This window comes from Lytechinus variegatus, chromosome 2, assembly GCF_018143015.1.
Source record: "Lytechinus variegatus isolate NC3 chromosome 2, Lvar_3.0, whole genome shotgun sequence".
Taxonomy (NCBI): Eukaryota; Metazoa; Echinodermata; class Echinoidea; order Temnopleuroida; family Toxopneustidae; genus Lytechinus; species Lytechinus variegatus.
In genome coordinates, this window is record NC_054741.1 from 62077991 (window position 1) to 62099828 (window position 21838).

At 36.2% G+C, this 21838-nt stretch overlaps 1 protein-coding gene across 6 annotated transcripts; it reads right to left on the minus strand.

The window, feature by feature from the left end:
• Window positions 1–3169: 3169 nt before the first annotated feature.
• LOC121408560 (zinc finger protein 271-like) lies at window positions 3170–19461 on the minus strand. Of its 6 annotated transcripts, XM_041600069.1 has the most exons (8): window positions 19341–19461; window positions 14079–14679; window positions 13232–13324; window positions 11903–11938; window positions 7974–8735; window positions 6131–6310; window positions 3832–4177; window positions 3684–3796 (listed from the first exon to the last, which is right to left on the minus strand). In XM_041600069.1, exons 2-8 carry the CDS (start codon window positions 14662–14664, stop codon window positions 3781–3783), a joined length of 2019 nt encoding a protein of 672 aa, XP_041456003.1. In that variant the 5' UTR covers window positions 14665–14679; window positions 19341–19461; the 3' UTR covers window positions 3684–3780. The 6 variants fall into 6 exon arrangements, with proteins under 6 accessions (XP_041456002.1, XP_041456001.1, XP_041456005.1 ...); XM_041600068.1 differs by having other exon boundaries at window positions 3170–4177; window positions 6272–6310; XM_041600067.1 differs by having other exon boundaries at window positions 3170–4177.
• Window positions 19462–21838: the final 2377 nt, after the last annotated feature.

Below are 21838 nucleotides of genomic sequence, written 5' to 3' on the forward strand. Positions count from 1 at the left end.
TTAGAGGATTATTTAAAGTCACCAAGAGCTTGTACCTAGTAAACTTGAAGAATAATCGCTCACATATATTATGATAAGGTTTGTAAGGTTAAAACATGATTTTAGTGAGAAAATGTCTTTGAAAAAAAAATTGCACAACTAAGACTCTTGATGGGGTAAGTTGTACATGGGTGCTACATGAGTTGAGCCATATATCCATAATACAAGAAAAATTTAATAAAACATTATTAACAATATTTTTAATTAACACCATTTTGTTTTATTTAAAACCTTGACCAGACCCAAAAGTGAAATTGAAATATCATTTACCAATTGAAAGGTTATAAACTACAAAACACAGCAATGCAAAGATTTATGAATTTTTACCACTTTCGCTAGTTGAGTATTTTGCACAAGAGTAGCTCCAATTTTCAGGCTTTGAAAATAAGTTTTATAGTGGTCTCCACCGTCCTAAAGTCTGTGATGTCATTCCGTGTCAGAAGCAACATGATTCCATATAGGTTGGGTGATTTTTTTTTTGCTTTCCAGAATCCAGATTTCACATTTGATTTTCATTACTTCTTTCAAAAACATAAATCATTAATAGCTTTTCCTAATCCTTAAATTGATTACCAGTAAACCTACAGCTTTGGACTTTTTTTTGCCTTGTTTTATTTCCTGCTCTCTTGGCACAGCTTTCCATTTCTATCTTCATTCAGATTATATGTAACAGTTTCTCCTGACATAATTCTGGCTAAATAAGAGCCAAATAAAGAAATAACAAAAACCTATTCAAGAGCTCCTGGGTCCCGTTTCATAAAGCTTGTTATAATAACAAAATTGCAATAACAGTTTAAAGCTACCGAAATCCTGTAATTTGATTGGTTGATTCAAAATTTGTCATAAAAATTTTGCACTTGTTACTGTAACAAGTCTTTATGAAACGGAACCCTGGTCTCTTTCCATTTGACTACAGATTATCAGTGTCAATTTCCTCTGTAAAAAACTCATCAGATTCATATTTTGGAAAGCAAGAAAATTGTCAGACTTTTTTATGTTCAAACCTTTATAATCACTACCCTCCTGCCACAGTGTAATGTCACATAATTCAGACTGTTAAGGAGCACAATAAATAGTTTATTTTAAAACATGACTTTTTCTTAAGCGAAATACTCGGATGACAAGCAATTAATATTCAGGGAACTTACATTGTATTACTGTGCAGCTTATAGAGTTTTTATGCATCAATTTCACTTCTACATGTAGCACCAATCTGGGTTTATAACAAACTATCATTGATACAGCATGTCACTTTGTGAGCAATAACAGGGGAGCGTTTCATAAAAGGACTTGTCAGACGTTTTATCCGGCAAGTCCCATTTTATCCGAAGTTACTATAGTAACAGTGCCTCTCAGCCAATCAGAATCAAGGAAAGATGTCAGATCTGACAACTTGTCGGACAAAAATGTTGATGAAACGGTCCCCAGGAGAGTTGCATAATGGAAATACTGGCAAAAAGAAATGGCATGGCAAACTTTGGCACAATCACATTAGTAATTTGGCTATCATAGTGAACACCACTATCAAATGTTTTTTGTGTTTATTTTGCTGGAATGGCCTACATTGACCTCAATCAAGCAATCAACAAAATACACATAATGAAATAAGAGTAAAACCCCCCAGAGATCATAGCAAAGCATCTATTCTAAAATACATCAATGCCACCATTGCAACTACCCTATACACTGAAATGGCACAGATCTAGTAAAGGTGGCTTTCATAAAAATACAAATTCTAATGTCCAGATTTAGTGTTTTGGTAAATGAATGCCCATTTTTTCAATTATTATTACTATTATTATAATTTATTCGGCCATAAAAACACACTAATTACACAACCTTCATACAAAAATACAATTTGAATTATTGAATAAAAATAAGCAAAATGACTGAAAATGAGAATAAGAAATGGTTTTCCATGTAATGCTTGTAACAATAAAAATTCAATACTGTTGCCAGGAGGAATGCGAGCCCTCACCAAAAACCATTAAGAAAATATTGCATAATTTACTGGTGTATACAATTAATTAAATTTCAGCTTCAAAACATTCAACCAGGTCGTTATGGCGACTGACAAAACAAGTCTGTAGAGTAATAATGGCAAAATATTTGTTATGTAACATGAAGAAAGGGGATGATTAGAAAGATTTGCAAACCCATATCAAACTTTAAACTTCAAATATGATGGAACCACGTTAGTTCCATGGTACAATTCATCCTCAATGTGGCACAAATAGCACCACACCATGGCCACACCATTTTATACACACAGCTTGCCTCATACAGAAAATCACATATGCATTGTCTTTGTGCAATGGGTTTGTTTAAGTTCATTTTCTACAAGTGATTAACACATTATCATTTGTGAGATAATCCCTTCTTATACATTTACATGGGTTTTTTCATTTGTGTGGTGCCTGAGATGAAAGCTTTGTGGATTTATTAATTCATTTTGTTTTATTTACCCAGGGTAGTCTCTTCAGTACAAAACTGCTTTACAAGAGAGCCCTGTGGATGCCTGTCATTGTAAACATATTCTTACAGTCTTTCAAATAATCCAGCTGGACTTGGTCCTATTTGAGTTAGATGCGGATTTGTTTTCATTTTTTCTGTTTTTTAAATTTTTTCAAAGTGAGAATATTCACTTCTCATGAATGTGTGTTGAGTTAGATACGAATTTGTTTCATTTTTTTTTTTTTTTTCAAATTTTTTCAAAGTGAGAATATTAAATTCTCATGAATGTGTGTTTGGAGATGTTTAGTAAGATTACATTTAATTAAAAAAATCCTTCTTACAATGAAAACCTTCAAGGGTGTTCCTCCTGTGTGTGTGTTAAGAGATGTTTAGTCAGATTACATTTTATAGAAAATCCCTTGTTACACTGCGAACATACATAAGGTTTTTCTCCAGTGTGGGTTCGGAGATGACGGGATAGGATACTTTTTTGAGAAAATCTTTTTACACATTGTGGGCATTCGTATAGCATATCTCCTGTATGTGTTCGAAGATGATAAGTCAGATTAGATTCATGAGTGAATTCCTTAGAACAATGTGGACATGCATATGGCTTTTCCTTTGTATGTGTTCTGAGATGATGAGTAAGATGAACTTTCTGAGGAAATCTTTTAAAACAGTGTGAACATTCATATGGCTTTTCTCCTGTGTGTATTAGGAGATGATGATTAAGATTACTTTTCTGAGAAAACAACTTTTTACAGTGTGGGCATTCGTATGGTTTTTCTTTTTGTATGCGTTCTAAGATGGTCAGTCAGATAACTTTTTCGAGAAAATCGCTTGGTGCAGTGTGAGCACTCAAACGGCTTTTCTCCTGTGTGTGTTCTAACATGATTACTTAAATTACTTTTATCAAGAAATCTCTTATTACAGTGAGAACATTCAAATGGTTTTTCAGGCATTTCTCCCGTGTGTATTCTGAGGTGACGAGTCCAGGACCTTTTTTGAGAAAATCTTTGCAAACATTGTGAGCATTCAAACGGCTTTTCTCCTGTATGGGTCAGAAGATGACGTTTCAAATGGCTTTGCCGATAGTACGCCAATTCACAATAGGAACATTGATATGGCTTACGTCCCTCGTGAGTTAAGAGGTGAAGCTTTAGCTGATTTTTCAGTGAAAATCTTTTCTCACAGAGTGGGCATTTGCATGGCTTTTCTCCTGTGTGTGTAAGAAGATGACGCTTCAAATCACATTGCCGATAGTGTCCTTTTTTACAAAAGCAACATTCATAGGATTTTTCTCCTGTGTGTATCCTGAGGTGACGGGTCAGAGTACTCTTTTGGGAGAATCTTTTCATACATTCTGAACACTCGTATGATTTTTCTCTGGTGTGTATTTTAAGATGACGGTTTAAATCACACTGTCGATGAAATCCCTTCTGACATTGCGAACATTTATATGTCCTTTCTTCTGTCCGCGGTTGGAGATCATATCTACAAGAATACTGCCGCATCATACAATTTAAAAATTTATTTCCTTCTGGACTAGATCTCAACCTGCCCTGACAATTTGCTTCAAGACACTGATGCTGCTTTCCTCCGGAATGCATATTCCCTTGAGATTTGTTGCTACTGTCGTTGGATATACCTTGTTCTATGGAGGCCTGTGCATCACCAGCATCATCTGGTAGTAAAAGAGATAGAAATTCATTTCATCAACACTTAGGCTTTGTTTGGGATTCCCATTGGAACCAATCTCTTTGGAATACATTCATAGTAGGTATCAAAGTCAACCAAAACTGTGCAGAAACTAGTCTGATAGGACCCCAAAACTCTAATGTATTTTCCATCAATCAAAATGGAGACATACAGATGGTTTTACTCCCATATGTACTCGGAGATGACAAGACTTATTAGGCAGGGAAAATTTCTTCATCCATGTCGTAATTTCCTTCAGCAAGAAATTTATCCACATTGTGCTGCACTCGACCCAGGTGAGGTGAATGGGTACCCGGTAGGAAGAAATTCCTTGAATGCTTGAGCGCCCGATTAAGGTAGCCGTGCTAAAGCCGGGATAATAATAATAGCAGGGCCTGCTGGGAGAACAGTTTTCGGAACTGAAGTGGCTACCCTGGGTAAATATGCCATTATATTATTGTTATAATTATTATATCCAGAATGGACATTCATATGGCTTTTTTCCAATGTGTATTTGAAAATGGCAATTCAATCAACTTTCTTAGCTAAATCATTTCTTACATTGTAAACTTTCAAATGGCTTTTCTCCTGTGTGTGTTTGCTGATGGATAATTAGATTACTTTTATCAGAAAATTCTATGTCAAATTGTAAACATTTATATCTTGTTTTTGTGTGTATGTGTATTGTACCAAGGTGCTTGGCCAAATGACTTAATTTTCCAAATTTTGTTACAACATAAGCATCCATATCGCCATCCTTCATTCAGGTCAGGAACTAATAATTTACATGGTAGGCCTATACCTTTTCACAACAATGGTGCTACTTTCCATCAGTATACTGTTTCATCAGGCTTTGTTGATCCTATTAGGATTTGTTCTCATCTACTCCTATATATCATCAGATTTGAATCACTTTACTTCAACACATTTCATTTTAAAGATCATAGAAAACGTATTAGTTATTATCATGATGTTATGAAGATTCTTATTAGATTATACATCAGAAAATTCCCAATTACAATAGGGTCATTCATATGGTTCTTTCCCTATGTGAAATTTAAGATGATGGGTCAGATCACGTCTGTCAGCCTGTTTTGTTACGCTGTGAACTTTTATGTCTTTTTCCCAGCATGTGTTAGGAAATGACGGGTAAGATTACTCCGAAGAGAAAATCTTTTCATACAGTATGAACATTCAAAAGGCTTTTCTCCAGTGTGCGTTCGGAGATGAGCAGTTAGAGTTCTTTTATCAATAAATCTTTTCATGCAATGCTCACATTCATGTGGCTTTTCTCCAGTATGAATTTTGAGGTGCCTGGTCAAATGATTTTTATTGGTAAATCTATTTTTACATTCCGAACATTCATAGGGCCTTTCTTGTGAATGTGTTCTGAGATGCCTACTTAAACTACTTTCCTTTATAAATCTCTTGTTACATTCTGAACATTCATACGGCCTTTCTTGGGTATGTACCATGAGATGCCTATTTAAAATGCATTTATTGATAAATCTCTTGTTACATTCTGAACATTCATACGGCCTTTCTTCTGTATGTATTCTGAAATGCGTAGTTAAATCGCTTTTCTTGACAAATCCCTTTTTACATTCTGAACATTCATATGGCCTTTCTCCTGAATGTATTCTGAAATGCCTAGTTAAATCATTTTGCTTGACAAATTTCTTGTTACATTCTGAACATTCATACGGCCTTTCTCCTGAATGTATTCTGAGATGCCTAGTTAAATCGTTTTGCTTGACAAATTTCTTGTCACATTCTGAACATTCATATGGCTTTTCTCCTGTATGAATTCTAAAGTGTATTGTTAAATCATTTTTCCACAAAAACTTTTTGTTACATTCTGAACACTCATATGGCCTCTCTCCTGTATGTATTCTGAAATGCCTAGTTAGATAAGTTTTCTTTGAAAATCTCTTTTTACATTCTGAACATTCAAACAGACTTTCTTCATTCAGGTCAGGAACTGAATAACTGTCATAGCATATCTTTCCACAAAACTGGCGCATCTTTCCTCCAGAATGAATATTTAGACCAGCTTTCATGCTGCTGTTGTTGGATATACCTTGTTCTATGGAGTCCTGTACATCATTAGCGTAATCTCCTGATAATGAAAGAGAGAAAATTGATTTTTATCAACTCTTCAACTTTGTTCTTAGCTTCATATTATGATTGTGACTGATATCTTGATATCATATACAGAGAACATATGAGCCCAAAATGAATATGGCAAAAATGTGTTCCTGATTAGTTATCCCTAAGAAGACCAGTGGAGGGCCGATTTAACCGCCACGTAAAAACTCAGATATTGATCTCGCAATCGCAATAAAAATCAGCACTCACATCATCCAAAACATCTAAAATATCGAATAACTGTTCAACTTCAACTTCAAATCTCTTCTTCAGTAAATGATACTGATCAACACATTGAATTCTAGAATATATCACAAATAGTGCTAATTCTTGATCTAGACATCCTTTTTAAGATGACAAATTTGTTCTCAAATGTTTAAGAGACTTAAAAGTCGAGCTTTTCATGCTACATGTAAATACTAAGATGGAAGGGGCTCCTAGTCTTGTTCGGGAAGAGATAAATACATTGTATGCCATCAATAGAAAAGGAAGTCAAAAAATATATATATTGGCGAGACCCTCAGCTACTTTAATGGGAATCAACCCCTGAAATGACACAAATGCATTCCATATCAATTCTAAAAACCCTAAACCTAGGTATATAATCCATGCTTATAAATGGAAGTTCGATAATTTATACTCATAGAAGCAGCATCCATATGGCACTCACTGCATTATACATTTTGGACATGTTCATGATTAGTCTAGATACATGTACATGTATATAACTGGTATGAACATTTTCCTCTCTTGTTTAAGATTACTGCAGTGTAAAATTCACTTCATTGATAAGAGTTGATATTTAAAAATGGCATTCAAGTGTTGATTCTATGTGTCCTACACATCACTGTACATATCTAAATGTACATATATTTTCACTCTACGATGTTTCATACAAAATTTTTCCAATATATTGCATGTCCGAGAATTGTTTGATAAAAATATAACAACAAATGAAGTGTAATCTTGCAAGTTTTGGGGTAGAATATACCCAATGCCAAGAAATCTTTTGTAGGCAGTATGAAAATATGACCATGGCTCAGTGTGAAGAATCATTTTTGGATTTTCTCCCAAATGTTTAGAAATGTGGAGTCAGATTTCTTATGGAATTTCCTTAAACATTCTTGCAGCTTAATCTCCTGTGTGTTCCCAGATGGTTCATCAGAAAACCATTATGGGTGCGTCGTAGACTAGTGGTTCTGACTCTCGCCTTTGAAACAGAGGGCCGTGGGTTTGAATCGTAGCCATGGCGTGTTTTCCGTCAGCAAGAAATCTATCCACACTGCTGCACTCAAACCAGATGAGATGAATGGGTACCCGGCAGGAATAATTCCTTGTATGTACTGAGCGGTGATGGTAGCTCGAGCTAAAGCCGGGATAATAATAGCAGCGCTTTGTATCCTCAGGAAAAAGCGCTTGATAAATCCAGCTATTATTGTTATTATAAAACATTGTAATGAATGATTGTCAAGAAAATGCCCTTGTGCGCAAGACAAATATGACACAATATCATACCATTACCATAAAATTGCCCTCTTACATACCTCAACATCTTTTTGAAAGGATCTACATGTGACAAAATCAAATGCAAACATTTTCTTCTGCATGTTTTCGGAGATGACTATTCAGGTTACCTTGGGCTGAGTATCTTTTATTGCAGTGCGGACATTCAAATGGCTTTTCTCCTGTGTGTGTTCGGATGTGACAGGTTAGAATACTATGTTGAGAAAATCTTTTCATACAGTATGAACATTCATATGGCTTGACCCCTGTATGTGTTCGGAGATGACGGGAAAGGATGCTTTGCTGAGCAAATCTTTTCATGCAGTGTGAACATTCGTATGGCCTTTCTCCCGTATGTGTTCGGATGTGTTGAGTCAGATACACTTTGGTGGAAAATCTCTTATCACAGTGTGGACATTCGAATGGCTTTTCTCCCGTGTGTCTTTGGAGATGGCTAGTCAGATTACATTTTACGGAAAACTTCTTCCTACAGATCGAACATTCATACGGCTTTTCTCCTGTGTGTATTTGCAGATGGCGATTCAAAACACTTTCTTGGCTAAATCTCTTCTTGCACTGTGAGCATTCGAATGGCTTTTCCCCACTGTGTGTGCGCTGATGGATGATTAAATTAGTTTTATCAGAAAATCCTTTGTTACATTGTGAACATTCGTATAGCTTTTCTTTAGTATGTATGCTGATATGCCTGGTCATATCACTTTTCTTGAACGGTCTTTCTTCATTCAGGTCAGGAACTGAATAACTGTCGTGGCATATCTTTCCACAAAACCGGCGCATCTTTCCTCCAGAATGTACGTTTAGATCGGCTTTCTTGATACCGTCGCTGGATATACCCTGTTCTATGGAATCTTGTACAGCATTAGCGTCACCTCCTGGTAGTGAAAGAGACAAAAATTTCACGTGTGACATACCCTTGTAGGAAATGAAAGTTTTGATGACTCTATTTGACAGAACGAATAAAAATTAATTTTATCATTCCCTAAATAAAAATGTATGTCCACTTGATCTGCATAGTGAAGCACATAGGGAAAGATGATTACTAATGCCTTCTGGCCTATTTGAGGATCCTGTACCAAATTTTAAATCTAAATTTCATTGGATTTCTGTTGTGTGCTGTCACTGCCTTGCACCTGAAAATAGGCTTATTCTCTGAAAACTTGTTCAAAAGTTATGCAACATTTTAAAGAAGTTTAATCTAAACAAATGTATCACTTTTTTGTGTATGCTAGGGATGTTCTGTTGCTTGTTCGACATTTGAGAAATTAAATTTTTTTCTTAGATCATAGCCAGAAGGCAGCTGGGTCTTGTTTTGTAATGCATTGTTGGATGATTTATTTTATTTGTTTACCAACTCAAAGGATAGTAAGCATGTAATGTTCTGTTGTTGTTTTTTAACTTGAGTTAAACCTGTATTAGTGGCCAGTCTTTACAGGCCACCAAAACTGTCTCCCGTTTGAATGGAATATGTGTCAGAGAACCTGAATATGAAGGCCACCTGTATACAGCATCCCTGAGGTGGCCTCAAGACATGTTTGGCTGTCTCTGTAAATGCTTCAAAGTGCCAATAGAAAAGAGTGAAGGGACCAACTTTAACCATGATCCACATGGGGTAATGCATTGATTTTCAAATTTAAATTGTGATAAGCTCCTACATGTAAGAAAGGCAGCCTCAATAAGCGATACAATTCCTAATCAATAAACTGAAATCTGTCTGCAAGGCAGTCACACCCAAATGAGTATTTCTCAAGTATTTCATCGCTTGTTTGAAGAGACAGCCTTCAAGGTAAAGTTTTATCAATCAGAACAAAGGTAAATTTGCCCAGGTTGAGGGTGATGTCTCCCAAGCTGCTGGAGAAGAGGAAAGCATGCTCCCATACCCTAGAATAGGACACACAGCAGCATCTACATGTATGCTCGTTGCCTAATGAAGTCCAGCAGTAGTGGACGAAACATCGCTTTCCTACGTTTGAACCATCATGAGACTGATTAAACTCTTCAACTTCAGGCTAGACCGTGCATCAAGCAGCGTTAAGCTGAGACTGTCCCACAGTTGTGAAGGAGCAGCAAAGTAATCCAATGCTGCATAAAGATGATGCCAGATCAAGAATATGCAAAAGCTACAGAACTCCTGGATGGGAGATTTAGAGACAGCTTTAAAAGTTGGAAAGGCCTGGCTAATGAGAGTGACTGACACAGTTTTTACAAATAACAGTAAGCAACTGAAGGAATGCGAAGCACAGAAACATGATGGTGAGAGCATTGGGTATCATACAAGAGACAAGTTTGAGACAAGGTGAGGTTAATTGAGAAGCTATTCTCTGAGACCCAAGTTAAATGCATTTGTGACTCGTTAAGACCACCTATTAAACATATATAATATCATTGCACATGTGAAGAGTGCTACTGAAGAGGTAGGGGATCCTGTCTACAGAGAATGAGTAAGGATCACCAGATGGTTGTAGCTTCGAAACAACAAAAAGACACCTTCCTAATCCTTTCATCACCAACATCATCAGAAGTCAAACTTATCAACTTGTCTCAATTCACTGACATGTATCATCCATGGTGTAACTCATGGGTTCACACCAGAATCTGTATCTCTTCTGGATATGTCTCTGATCACTCTGGACAAGTAGATCAAGTCAAGAATTTCTGAAAGCTCATGGGAATAGAATATCTCTATGAAGAAAATAGAGGCATATCTGTATCCACAGAGAGCAATCAAGGAAAAGGATATTAATTTAGCAGTGGAACTCTGCAGACTACAAAGATTTAAGCTTAGCCTAAATTGATGAGTAACAACCTTGCTGTTGTGCAATCCATACCAGTTGATGAGAGAGCTAAGAATTTGACTGGAATGGATTTGAATCATAATACCCTTCTAGCTGATCTTGCCTGTAGATATCAGCTGGAATGTTGAAGCAGATTGCTTTGCTTAAAAGATATCATCGAAGAACGAAACCTCTCACAAGACAAGGATTGTTACGTGAGGGTTCAGAATAATTCTATCAGAAAACCTTGCTTACAAGGAAAACATGTATCTTTTCATTCATTTGTAAGTGTTGCAGATGATCATTCAGAGGACTGGTCTCAGGAAATTACTTGTCACTGTATGCTGTGTGAGTTTTGAGGTGACGATTAAGTGTGCTTTTTTGAGAAAAAGTTTTTTTACACAATGAGCATTCGTATGGCTTTTCTCCTGTGTGCGTTCGAAAATGTTCAGTGAGACCATGTTTATCGCAAAATCTTCTCTGGCAGAGAGAACATTCATGTTGTTTTTTTCTTTTGTGTATTCGGAGATGACGGGTCAACTTGTGCTTTTGAGGAAACGATTCCTTACAGTGTGAACATTCATATACTGCTAACTTTCCTTTATGTGAGAGGAAATGTCGGGTCAGATTGCTTTTTTTAGCAAACATCTTCCCACAGAGTGAACATTCATACGGCCTTTCTTTGGTATGCGTTCTAAGATGTACCAGCAGTTGGTTTTTCTGAGGAAATCCCTTGTTACACTGTGAACATTGATATGGCCTTTCTCCTGTGTGTGTTCGGAGATGGAGGGTCAGAACACACTTTTGAGAAAATCTTTTTATACAGTAAGGACATTCATAGGGCTTTTCTCCTGTGTGCGTACGGAGATGACAAGTCAGGCTACTTTTAACGGAAAATCCTTTCTTGCAGTGTATACATTCAAATGGCTTTTCCTTTGTATGGGTTCTCAGATGAACAATCAGATGATGCTTCTGAGAAAATCCCTTGGAACAGTAACCACAGTCATACACTTTTCCTCCGGTGTGTGTTGGGGAATGACCAGTCAAAACGCTTTTTGGAGGAAAACTTTTTTCAGAGAGTGAACGCTCACATGATCCAACTCCTGTTTGCAGTTGAACATCACTTTCACAAAAAATTTCATCATAGCTACATATATTTGCTCTCAAGCTCACGTCAGCAGGAACTTTTTTCTGACTTAAATACTGAGGCTTCTTTCCTCCAGTACGTGAGTTAAGATGGAATTCACCACAACTGTCCATGGACATACCTTGTTCTATTGCCTCCTGATCATATTCAGCACCATCTGGTAGTAAAAGAAAGAGAAATTCATATCATTTGGACTTTGATATACATGTACATATCACTGCAAAGGTAAGGAAACAATTAGTAATTTTTTTTTTAAACGTGAAAGTTGACATGAATTACGACAAAAGCCATTACTGATGACTTTTTTATGCAAATGAAAAGATCATACCTACATACTTGCAAATACAAAGGGACAATAACAGTGTTTTTTTCTTTCTTTAATCTCCAATTTTTTGTAATGACAGTGTACTCACGCATGACACAATTTGACACACCCTTCATGAAAGGACTTGTGCTTTTTATTCTATTAAGAAAAGGAACTGTGTACCTTGTCTTTGTAAACACATTTGGCAAAGAATTTTTTCCCTACCTGTTGGTGCAATGTTTGACATATAAATTTCTAAAACACTCCAAGAATCAAACCTTGGTAATAAAGTGTTATGTTTGACAGATTAAAAAGAACACATCACTACTAGGATCAAAATTTGGTGATTAGATTATGATAAAGGAAAGGGCAAACCTCCCATTTGATTTGTGCTTGAAGAGCATTTCAATTCCCCTTTAACCCTAAATAACAGACTGGGCTATTTTGACGCCTAAGAAGACATCAATCATAATGAACATTGGCACACGCGTTACCCATGGAATAATCTACAAAACTATTAGGTCAAATTCTGTGAAAAATCTCATTGCTTATTAATTATGTTTCATGCCAATTTATGCATAAAATCAAAATTTTTCCCTAATTAACTAAATAATGCCTCTAAGATGCTAATTTTTGGTTCACAAACTTTTTAAAGGAATCTGATCAACTGAACTTTAAAAAATCTCAACATTACATTTATTTTCTAAATTATTATTTCCTAAATTTCTTATGTATTTCTTTGTTTTTGGAAATCTGGAAATTGCTGGGGATTTTATTTTGACCATAAACAAATGGAAATAATTGATTTTGATCAGTAAAAGGAAAAATAATGATACTTTTATGAATTTTGGCTAAAAACATTTGCATTGAATTAGTACATGAATTCATATTTTGGAGCAATTTTTGGTTTGCATGTTCTTACGATATTTTGCGTGTTTTCGGAACTGCATACCATGGTCTCAAAAGTTGCACGAGACTTGAAAGTAAAAAGTCAGCGAGCGCAGCTGTCAAAAAAACTTGCACAGCGGATTTATCACGTAAAATTGTCCAGCAGTGGGCTGAATCAGCCCCCCCCCCAGTGTTTTTAGGATTAAGGGATAACAAGTGGTGAAATTCAATACATGTATGTCAGATTGTTACATTTACCTTTTAGTGAGGGTTGTTCTGAATCCTTCCAAACTCCAACACAACTTGTTCCAGGTTGACAAGTTGAATCATCTGTTACTGCCTTGATTTTCCCTGAAATGATACATCATTACTCTCAGACTAGATCATTGTACGCATTCATTGGATTTAATTTTCTTTTTGTGTGATGTTTCTGTTTAAAGATGTTATAACCCGAAATGTAGCCTCTGTTCACAATTTATGCTTTGTGCTGGTGATGCAGTCTATGCAGGGCTGCCAACTTTAATTGTGAAAATATCCTATTCTCTATTTTTTTTGTTATCCTAGTTTCAAGCCTACAATTCTATTTCTCTTTCAAATTTTGAAAAACATCCCAAATACCATCATACTAATAAAAGTTTTAAAAATCCTATTTTAGGGTAGAAATCCTATTCAGTGTCATTTTCCCTTAAAAATCCTACTAAATATGATGAAATCCTACTAAGTGGCAGCTCTGTCTATGTACACATTGGGCAGGATTCCCCCACTTGCAACTTGGTAGGAGTCTCTTTGATAAAAGAGACCCATGCCCAAGAGCTGCTTACGGAAGGAGAACTTGTAGTCTCTGAAATATATCAACAAAGTCTTAAACATTACTCTTCACTTTATACCTTGGCAACCTCACTCTTGTACATATAAGAATCGACCCACCATTGACTTGGACTTAACCTTGAACTACTTTTACATCCTCTGACATTACACTTGCTCAAAATGGCAAATGAAATCGGAAAACTATAGCAGTCAACGATTCCAGGACTCTAAACTGTGATTGTGTATATTATGTACACAAAAAAAATAATGAAAATTTGTGAAAAGCTATATTTTGTACCTCTATCATCGGACATCCATCCATCTGCTAAACCGTCAAAGTGTGCCTCCTTCTGTCCCTCCTCGTCTTCTTTCTCCTCCATCCATCCTTCATCTGTGAAACCAGCAGTGTGTGTCTCATCCTGCACATCTCTTCTCTCATCCATCCAACCTTCATCTGTGAAATGATATATCTCCTCCTCTTCTTTCTCCTCCTCCCCTTCCGGCACTTCTTGCTTTATCATGATCATGTCTGTATCATCTTCTTGCTTAATCCTGATCATGTGTGGATCATCTTCTTGCTTAATCATGATTGTGTCTGTATTATCAACTTCCTTGATCCTGATGTCTGTATCATCTTCTTGCTTAATCCTTATTATGTCTGTATTATCATCCTCCTTAATCCTGATCATGTTCGCTTCATCTCCTTGCTTAATCATGATTATGTCTGGATTAACAACTTCCTTGATCCTGATGTTTGTATCATCTTCTTGCTTAATCCTTATTATGTCTGTATTATCAACTTCCTTGATCCTGATCATGTCAGTATCATCTTCTTGCTTAATCATGATCAAGTTCGTATCATCTTCTTGTTTGATTCTAATCATGTTGGCATCTGCGATCTGTCAAAAGAATAAAAGCATTTAAGATTTCAAGTAAAAATGAGGTTAGTTCATGCCACTGTTACCAATGTTATCCTTATGATACAGGTAGGCCTACATGGACATTACAAAATCATATCTAATTTAAACAAATTGGTCAAGAGAACATGGAATCAAAAGACATGAATGGAGGAAATATGGGAAAAGGACGATGCAGTTCAAGGTCGGGAAATCCAGAGAAGATGGGCTAATTCACTGTCTTTTGAATTAATTTTCAATCTTTCCATTAATGTATGTTGTATATTTTTATTTTTATCTGGTATAATACATATTATCTATCATTATCTAAAATAGGCATATAAACAGAGAGGTAAACGCAAAAATCTAATAGAGAATTTCATCCCAAGAAGTTAAGTATAAATGCCAAATTCACTGCCTAATCCCCATGTAAATATTTAATTGAGATGCAATTTGTCATTAACATTTTCGATTGGAATGAGGTTGGATTCTTTTCTTCAAGAAAAAAGGCCGGAGACAGCATCCCTTTTTCACCGTTACGCACGAGCTATGTGAACATCCGGGTACTTCTGCAAATCAAGACCTATCGAGCAATGGCCGACCACGCTCCGCGCAATCACAGACGTTAAGTACGCGCGCCTAAGGCGACTCCGCACTCTAGCGTAATTAGTATACATCTTTACGACTATGAGATCCCCACAGGCAGGATGGTTGCACTAGTTCACTGCAACCATCTTGCCTGTGGGAAATGTACAGGTAGGACTATGGTATGCCAATGCATGCTGTACATAACACACTTTGAAGAATCATTAAAATATCACTTTTGTGACCAAAATTATTAAATACCGGTACTAATTTTCATACAGTTGCAATTTATTTTTCATCAGTAACTTGGGAATAATTTTTGTATTTATCAAAGCGCCCTAAAACTTGAATTTCTGGCATATTTTTTTTATGCCCTCTATTGGTGGAAAGTAACTAATATGGCAAGAAAATTTTCATTTTTCAATCTCTATTTTTAATTAAGAAAAAATGACTTGAAGAATTAAATTTACATAAGTTTAAGAGCCAAGTTAGATGAATAGCTGTAATGGAAACTGATAAAATCAAGCATTTGTCCCATAGCCTGGCGGGCATAGCATAGGCCTAGGCCAGCCTACTCCATAGCAAAAGAGAAAAAAGCCAAACATTGCCACCCTTAATTATTTTGCCACACATGGAGATGTAACTGAGAACAAGGTTATATCATAACCTTGTTCATTGAATGAGTGGATGGTTGCAGTGAACAAGTGATTGAGAACAAGGTTATCAGACCAAGGAGCTTTGGAATTGGAAGCTCCTTGATCAGACATAATTAATACTTAAGGTCAAGTCCACCTCAGAAAAATGTGGATTTGAATCAATAGAGAAAAATCAGACAAGCACAATGCTGAAGATTTCATCAAAATCGAATGTAAAATAAGAAAGTTATGACATTTCAAAGTTTTGCTTATTTTTAACAAAATAGTTATATGAACGAGCCAGTTACATCCAAATGAGAGAGTTGATGATGTCACTCACTCCCTATTTCTTTTGTTTTTTATTGTTTGAATTATTCAATATTTCAATTTTTACGAATTTGACGATTAGGACCTCCTTGTCTGAATGACATCATCGACTCTCATTTGGATGTAGGCCCTAGCCTAGGCTTTGTAGCTGGCTCGTTCATAAATTTAAAACTGTTTTGTGAAATGAAGCGAAATTTTGAAATGTCATAACTTTCTTATTTTACATCCGATTTTGATGAAATTTTCAGTGTTATGCTTGTTGAATTTTTCTCTTTTTATTCAAATCAAGTTTTTGTTGGGGTGGACTTGTCCTTTAATAGGCCTACCGGTACCTTCTTCATATGACCTTGTTCATTGAACGAGTGATGACTGCAGTGCGGTAAGCAATGAATTCCAATGCCCGGAGTTAGAAATAAATATTCATTATGAATGACGTATTCTGTAGCGCGCGTAATTTGAAAGCGTTGTACGCGTTACGTAGAGAGACGTGATTATGTGGTGCCAAAGAGAACTCGTTTTTTGGAGAACGGTACGGTGTAGAGAACTTATGTTGGTTACCACAATTATTTTAATTTCAGTCTTCTCGATCTCGGTAGGCCCGGGGGGGGGGGGCACTCAAATTATTTTTTGATGAGGTGTGCCTCACGAAACTCTGAAATGGGGGTCTAAGGAACTGACTAAAAGGGTAAAATACGGGCCGTCTTTTCATTTTTTTATCTCTATTTTTAATTAAGAAAAAAATGATTTAAAGAATCAAATTGAAATAAGAGCCAAGTAGTATGAATAATAGGTGTAATGAAAACTGCCAGTGTAAGAAAATTAAGCATTTGCCCCAAAGAAAAAGAGAAAATAAGCCAAACATTGCCACCCTTATTTTGCCACACATGGAGATTAACCGAGAACAAGGTTATATTTGCTTTGCTTACTTTGCAAATTTGTACCCCACCTAATGTTAAAAATCTTCCTAAGCCTGTGGATGTGCAGTGTAGTGGCCTGGGGAGGGGAGGTAACAGGGTTAACGGGTAACCACACGCGTTACCTGAGACCTTGACAGGGGGGGGGGCCACTTCCATTCACGAGTGGATACCATGCGCGACCATGGGGGTCTCGAAAAGCACCCTAAACACGTATATTTCCATTTTCTGAAAAGCACCCCTTAACAAGTATTGCCGTGTGAAAGCCTACCCTTAACAAGTATTGCATGGAAACAAAACAATACTCTTATCGGTAATATTCCCTGAAATGAATCCCTAAACAAGTACAGGAATGTTTTGTTACAGGTCCTTCGGTCGTCGGCTTTACCTTATTTGATTTAGTACGACCCCACCTTCTACACCTCGAACAAATCGGACTCTAAACACAAAGTTTTGGGGCAAAAAGGACATCCTTTATAAAACATATTTTAATTTTGTTTTATCATGCCCGCATATTCGACCCTAAACACGTAATTTTCCTAGCGAAATAGATACCCTTTTTTCATTATTTTTGTGTTTTTGACACCCTTATCACGTTACGTACGTAACTTGCCCTATCGTGAAAAAGACATCCTTTTTACATGTTTTTTTGGTCGCACATGGTATCCACTCGCCAATGTAAGTGGCCCCCGGGGTCTTGAAAAGGCCTCGAGACTTGCAATATAGCTCTTTGGTGGCCCTTAGCGCAAAATCCAATCACATAAACCCCCAACATCGAGATATATGTTAAAATTTCATCTTTTCTGGATACATTGATAGGTGTCACAGCTGGTAAACGTTTCCCAAAAGGCTTGAAATCGGCCCGTACATTTACGTGTAAACCATATGGGAGCTGAATTACTAGTGTGCCCCTTCAGAACCGTTCTCCCTGTATGTGGTATTTTGAAAAACCTTAGAGAAACATACATTTTGTCTCATTGAAGCTTGAAATAAAAAGTACACCAGAAAGAGACATGTAAATGTAACAAAAATAGCATTAATAAGCATGGTCAGTGAAAATGATAAAACATTAGCTTCAAATAGATAAAAAGATCGCTCTTCAATTTGTTTATTGATTAATTACCATTGAAACATGAATTCTTATGTGGTTTAATAGTCTTTGTATATAATATATATTGTGTTTTTAATTTTTTCATGGAAAATAAATCTTGAACTTTTGATATAAAAATGAAAAAAATGACACTTTACATATTCATATAGGATGACAAAATATAGTTTTAATAACACAATCATACAGAAAAGACTTACAAATACAGCATGTAAATCAAAATCATATTTTATGTAAAACACGCAGGTGTTTATCTTGTTGCCCGTGTCGAGTTCTACAATTTAGGATAGGTGGTTACCCTGGCTAGGCCGTCGGGATATCCCTTGGGGCCCCTTGAAAAAAATACTTTTTTAATTAAAAAATGGTCTAAATAGCCCTATATTCCCTTTAATTTTGTTAATTTGAGCCCCCTTAATGTGCATGCGCCAGGTCAAGCAGGTGTTTATCTTGTTGCCCGAATCAAGTTCTACAATTTAGGATAGGTGGTTACCCTGGCTAGGCCGTCGGGATATCCTTTGGGGCCCCTTGAAAAAAAAATTAAACTAGAAATTTCCAACCATTTTATTCACTGACTAATGTCCACTAAAACATCCTCGTATTAGGGCAAGCCAGCTATTTTATGGTTGCCCGAGACGTGCTCCACCTTTTAAACCCCCTAGCTAGCTTTCAAAACCCCTAATTTTTGAATATCGAATATTGAATATCTGTCAATTTTACACGCGTTTGAATATCGAACCTGAATATCCAACCAACTTCACAGTTTGAATATCGAATATCTAACCAACTTCACTCCGGTTAAAATACTGGTAACCCTAATACCGTACGGTACGTCTCTACAACGCTATTGCACGTACGTCACGTCGCTGTAGTTAGCTAGCTAGCGCTACAACGCTATCAAATTACGCGCGCTACAGAATACGTCATTCGTAATGAATATTCATTTCTAACTCCGGGCATTGGAATTCATTGCTTACCCTGCAGTGCAGAGCTGCACAGTCGTCATGACAGTAACACAGATTAATGCCTCGTTCTCCCTGCACATGCACGGAGTTAAGTGAGATCATTTTTTTTTGGGGGGAGGGGGTCCACTCTTACCTCATCCTTCCGAAATCGACAATCCCGAATTCAGTAACTCCCGTAAAAATCACAGCAATTAAGTTGACGTTTCGAACTTTCGTGGACTTTTACCTCCGGCCGGCCAAGAGTATCTCACCTCGTAATCAACGTAGAGGGCGTCTACACTTCGCTGCTTATACCCGGTAATTAAGCTTAAAGGGACTTAAGTCCCCATTTATCCCGGCTTTTGTCTTGGTACGGGGGGGGGGGGGGGGGACCAGGGGCTGGAAAATTTGACAAGCGAAAAGAAAAAAAAAGGTTATCACCCCCAATGTTAGGTTATGTCGACCAAAATTTGACAAGCAAAAAAAATTTTTAAAAAGGGGATCACCGTCATCTGGACCAAAATAAATTTGAAAAGCAAAAAGAAAAAAAAAGTTATTCACCCCCAATGTTAGGTTATGTCGACCAAAATTTGACAAGCAAAAAAAAAGTTATCAACCAAAAAATTAAGGTCATCTCGTCCACGTTTCGTTTTGAATTTTCGAATTTGAATGTATTTCTGTCCATCATAAAAGACTAAAAAATAGGGGTCATGATAATCCTGCCCCAGACTATTTTGGGTAGGGGGACGCGTCCCCCCTGTGATTTCCGCCCATTGTGGGTAACCAAACATGATATCATTATCTCTTTTTTATACTGGAAAAAATTAAAAGAGAGAGAATTTTTTTTATTAAAAGAGCACAACAAATATTTCTTCTAGTAAAAGATGAAAGCAGTAATAGTTATAATCACACAACACGGAAATTGTTCAAATTTCTAAGTCCTTGACACAGAGTATGACCGGACTCCCATTCACTCACGTGATAAATCACGTACAGCTAAAAAAATACCATCTATAGGTTTCGTTTTAATTTATCACTTAATTTACATTACGCATAAAAAAAGGACTGAGAAGTTTACAAACTTATAGTGTATTTATAACCCGGAATATAACATGCTCGAATATAAATCAATATTCATTCCGTTCGTCTGACATTCTGTCTTATTAGTTGTCTTGGTTTTTATTTTGGCAAAATAGTTTGCAACTTGCTTTCTTATACTTTACTTTTGGATTTGTTTTTAAAGACTGAAGAAAAAAAAGATAGTATGAAAACAAAGAGCCTAACAGTAGGAACATTATTTTTAACAGCATGATTGCTCAAACGTCGTGGGTATATACTTTCCGACATATAGGAGTGACCACCCATAAACTTATGACTGTATAGGCCTATATAATAATACCAACGGACGTTATTTGTTCTTGCTATAGGCCTATAGCTCAGCCTTGCTTTTGATACTTGTGTAGAGTTGTAGTAGTGTGAACAGGGTTTCAAGAATAGTTAATGTTATTTTATAAATGTCTTCTTCATTATTCTTGATCATCCTCTCTTCTCTGTTATAGTCATCAAAATTCCAGGCTTTCATCACCTTCTTTACATTCCTTTCAATATAGATTCACTCTTCCATTCCTCTCTTTTATTCATGCATGCTCACATTCACACATTATTTGACTCTTAATTGCTTATAGTTCTTATTCTCTGATTAGTTCTCTTCCTCTGACTTAAATGAATAGCAGCTATTCATTTACCATGTATATTCACTTTGTATTTCTTTTATTTGCTACCTTTGCTATTTGGATTAATATTCATTATTTATCTTTGTTATATAAATCAAGGATGTAAATATCTTATGCCAAATAAACCCTTGAGGTTCAAAGTTGTTTAGCCCATGCAGGGCAGTTCATCACAGGCAATCTAATCATCGAGTAACGTTGTCCACTTCATGTCTCTGCAAGTTACAACCACGCCCTTTGCCTACCGCTCTGGGGCCCGTTGCAGAAACTATAGTTGTGTTTAAACGCTTGCAAGTCCAAAAATCAATCGCAAGCGCGCTGTTGATTGGTTGAAAATGAAGTTGCGCGTGATTTTTAAAGATGCGATTGATTGCAACTCTTTCTGCAACGGGCCCCTGGCCACTCTACAAATTGGTGGCAGCTGTGGGATTCGAACCCACGCCATTTCAATTATGATTATGTAAATTCCAAAGTCATATGCACTAGAAAATATGAAATTGATAGTGCTTAATTTCATACTCATTTAAAAAAAATACAAAATTTTCAAAATCAATAGAAAATGTACTTTAATTTGCCTATGGCAAAAAAAGATCAAACTTTCATGTCTTGAACAAATATTCATGCATAACCACAAGTTGCTGACTTTTTCTAGTTGATTATTGCATTAGGAAAGTCTATAATAGCTGCTATTTGAATAAAATGGTAAAATTTACATCTCATCAATATATCCTATTTTTATTGCTAGGGAAATCATTTTTGGTGTGGAAATGTTGATAATATCTTATTTTTTATTTATGGTTTTGCAAGTATTATATTTCCTCTAATATTCAGTCAAAATTCTCAGATTTCTTTACTCCTATTTTAAGATTTCATAATAATATTCAATTAAGAAACTTTGTCATAATTTCAGAAAATGTGGCTT

What these genes read in the sequence shown, in the direction of transcription:
- LOC121408560 (XM_041600067.1), bottom strand. Translation starts at nt 14,664, where the DNA reads ATGATTAGAATCAAACAAGAAGATGATACGAACTTGATCATGATTAAG. An exon ending in ATGGATGTCCGATGATAGAG is followed by an intron (nt 13,325 to 14,078) that starts GTACAAAATATA and finishes GTATCATTTCAG; the next exon opens with GGAAAATCAAGGCAGTAACA. An exon ending in TCAGGAGGCAATAGAACAAG is followed by an intron (nt 8,736 to 11,902) that starts GTATGTCCATGG and finishes TTTCACTACCAG; the next exon opens with GAGGTGACGCTAATGCTGTA.